This window comes from Parus major, chromosome 2 (assembly GCF_001522545.3).
Source record: "Parus major isolate Abel chromosome 2, Parus_major1.1, whole genome shotgun sequence".
Taxonomy (NCBI): domain Eukaryota; kingdom Metazoa; phylum Chordata; class Aves; order Passeriformes; family Paridae; genus Parus; species Parus major.
The window spans coordinates 17402290-17404737 of NC_031769.1; the positions used below are offsets into that span (position 1 = coordinate 17402290).

General features: G+C 44.7%; 1 protein-coding gene across 1 annotated transcript in view; it reads right to left on the minus strand.

Moving 5' to 3' along the window:
* Positions 1–632: 632 nt before the first annotated feature.
* The window catches only part of OTUD1 (OTU deubiquitinase 1), a 2643-nt gene continuing 827 nt past the window's right edge, over positions 633–2448 (minus strand). Inside the window, exon 2 of the mRNA XM_015651745.3 lies at positions 633–2444. Coding sequence (XP_015507231.1) covers positions 1849–2444 — 596 coding nt within the window. The 3' untranslated portion in view covers positions 633–1848. The remainder of the gene's footprint in view (positions 2445–2448) is intronic.

Below are 2448 nucleotides of genomic sequence, written 5' to 3' on the forward strand. Positions count from 1 at the left end.
TAAGGATGGGGCTTTTACTATTCTGAGATCAGGGACTGGTTTGTAAACACACGTGCACGTTTGTAAACACGTTTTAACAACTTGCAAGGCATTTCCATCTTGTGAGGGGAGTAAAAAGCTGTATCTCCCTATGACATTTCTTCTATTTGAGTAACAAAAGGGTGCCAAGGTATCACTACTGACAGGACAAATCTTAAGCAAGTTTGGGGCTAACTGCAGAATGGAGGTTCCCAAAGACCAAGGTCCAAGCCCAAGTGTGCACAGTCCAGCAGAGAGCTGGCTCACCACCAACCCTGGTGGCACCAGCTCATTAACTACGCTTGAGAACTCCTCATCTAAGGCATACTAATATAGAAAACTGTTTCTCACCAGCAAGCAGATACACTAAGATCTCTTGCAGTAAGAAAATAATTACAGATATTCTATTGTCTTTAAATGCTTGCATTTCTTTCTTTCACATATTGACAGACACCAGAATTATCAGTGGTTCACATTTGTAAAGTACTGTGTCCCTTCTTTCTTCCTCTTAATAGGGGAGACTAAGGCAGAGAAGCTAAATAGAAGATCCTGTTAACCCACCCACAATTTTTTCCCACAGCAGGAACGTACAGGGCAGAAAAGAAGAGCACAAGTAAAATTATATTCTTTATTCATTCCATTTTAGCTGTGAATATTCCTATTATACAAATACAGTATAAATTCCAAAATCACAATATATTACAAAATAAAAAAGTACAAACTGCATTACTTAATAAATATATCTAACAAGTTAATCAGAAAGTAGTAGAGACAGAATCCAGATTGGAAACATTTAAATGTTTGACCCAGCAAACCATACAAACCTCAATTTAAGTACTTTTTTTTCTTTTAAACCATAATGTAGAATACCATTCCTGAATTCTTGATTAGAAAATAAAGTCACGTGAATAAAATGTTGTGATCAGATAATGACTTGTTGGTGAAACATCAGTGCCAAAAAAGAAGCAGGGCTTATACGAAAGACACCATAACCCCAGAAACAAGAACACAAACACTGAGGTGCAGCCAAGGCAATTACTGCCAAAGCAGGAGACTATTATCTAGTCACAACATTCTATTGCAAGTTAATGTTCTGTTATTATAGATAAATAATATAAATGGAGCAGAGGGTGAGCCAACCAGGCAACAAGAGGCCAGTTTACTCAAAACAGTAATTATAAACAGAAGAGTCAATTGCTCCCTGCACTGTTCACGTGTAGCTGCATTCCAACTGGCTCAAACGACCTGTTCTGTGCTCCAGGCAGAGAAAGCAACTGTTCCTAAAAGCAGTCTGTTCTCACTTTGCTGCACTTTTACAAAAGCCATTATTTTAATTTTGCAAGAAAATACCCACAATATTTTCCTCAACTAGGGGGGGTCTGTTTGACATCAACTTCATTTGGTAAAAATATAAGGTTTATGGATAAAAAACACAGCAAAAAATAGCTGTTACATCATAAGCCTTATTTACAAAAAACTGTTTACAAACGTTTTTGGCCGTACAGCTGAAAGCCAGATACTAATGTAAGATGTAGAACATGGAGGTAACAGTTTAAAAATAGTGTGCAAAAAATACATTCTTATAGAAAATAGACAGTGGGGAGGGGAGACACAAACATACACAGAGAAATCTGCTTGCAAATAACCCGAGGCTAAGTTTTTACAACAGAATATTACAAATACGTCTGCATTTATCCCCCACAACCTACAGTCCCTCTCAGTCTGGGGTGCTGCTGCTTCATTAAGGATTAAGGCATCACCATCACAGCCAGCACACCTTCTCTCTGTCAGTCCCTGCAGCAAAGCTCCCAGCCTGCGGCTCAGGTGGTCTCATGAGCAGGCATTCTGCTCAATGTACATCTTGGACAAGGACACTGCCATGGACTTGGCCAGCTCCTCATCCCGCCTGCGCTGTACCTGAGTCTGTCTGCACCACGCCTCGTACTCTGGGTTGGGGCACATGCGGTCCAGCACAGCATCGTAGTGCCCATTGCTAAGCCAGCTCAGCCAGATACTGGGCCGTGTCGGGTCCTCGGGCCCCAGGTAGTGAACCATGGTGGAAACGGTGGGGCTCTCGGGCCGGCCGCCCGTGGTGAGGTGGATGTTCACGTTCAGCATCTGTCCCATGGCCAGCAGCTCCGGGTAGCCGGCCCAGGCCCCGTCCTGGGCGGCGCCGATGAGGAACTCTCCCACGTCGCCCTCGATGATGGGGTTGAAGTGGTCCAGGTGGTCGGCGATGTAGTGCACGGTCTGCTCGCGGAGCTCGCCGTGCAGCCGCTGGTCCCCGTACACCGCTTTGCAGACGGCGCGGTACAGGCAGTTCCCGTCGGGGATGATGTGGAAGCGGAACCGGCCCTTCTGCCGCAGATATTTGTCCTGCTTCTCCACCTCGGCCAGGTACAGCGCCAGCTTCTCGCTGCGCTCCGCTCT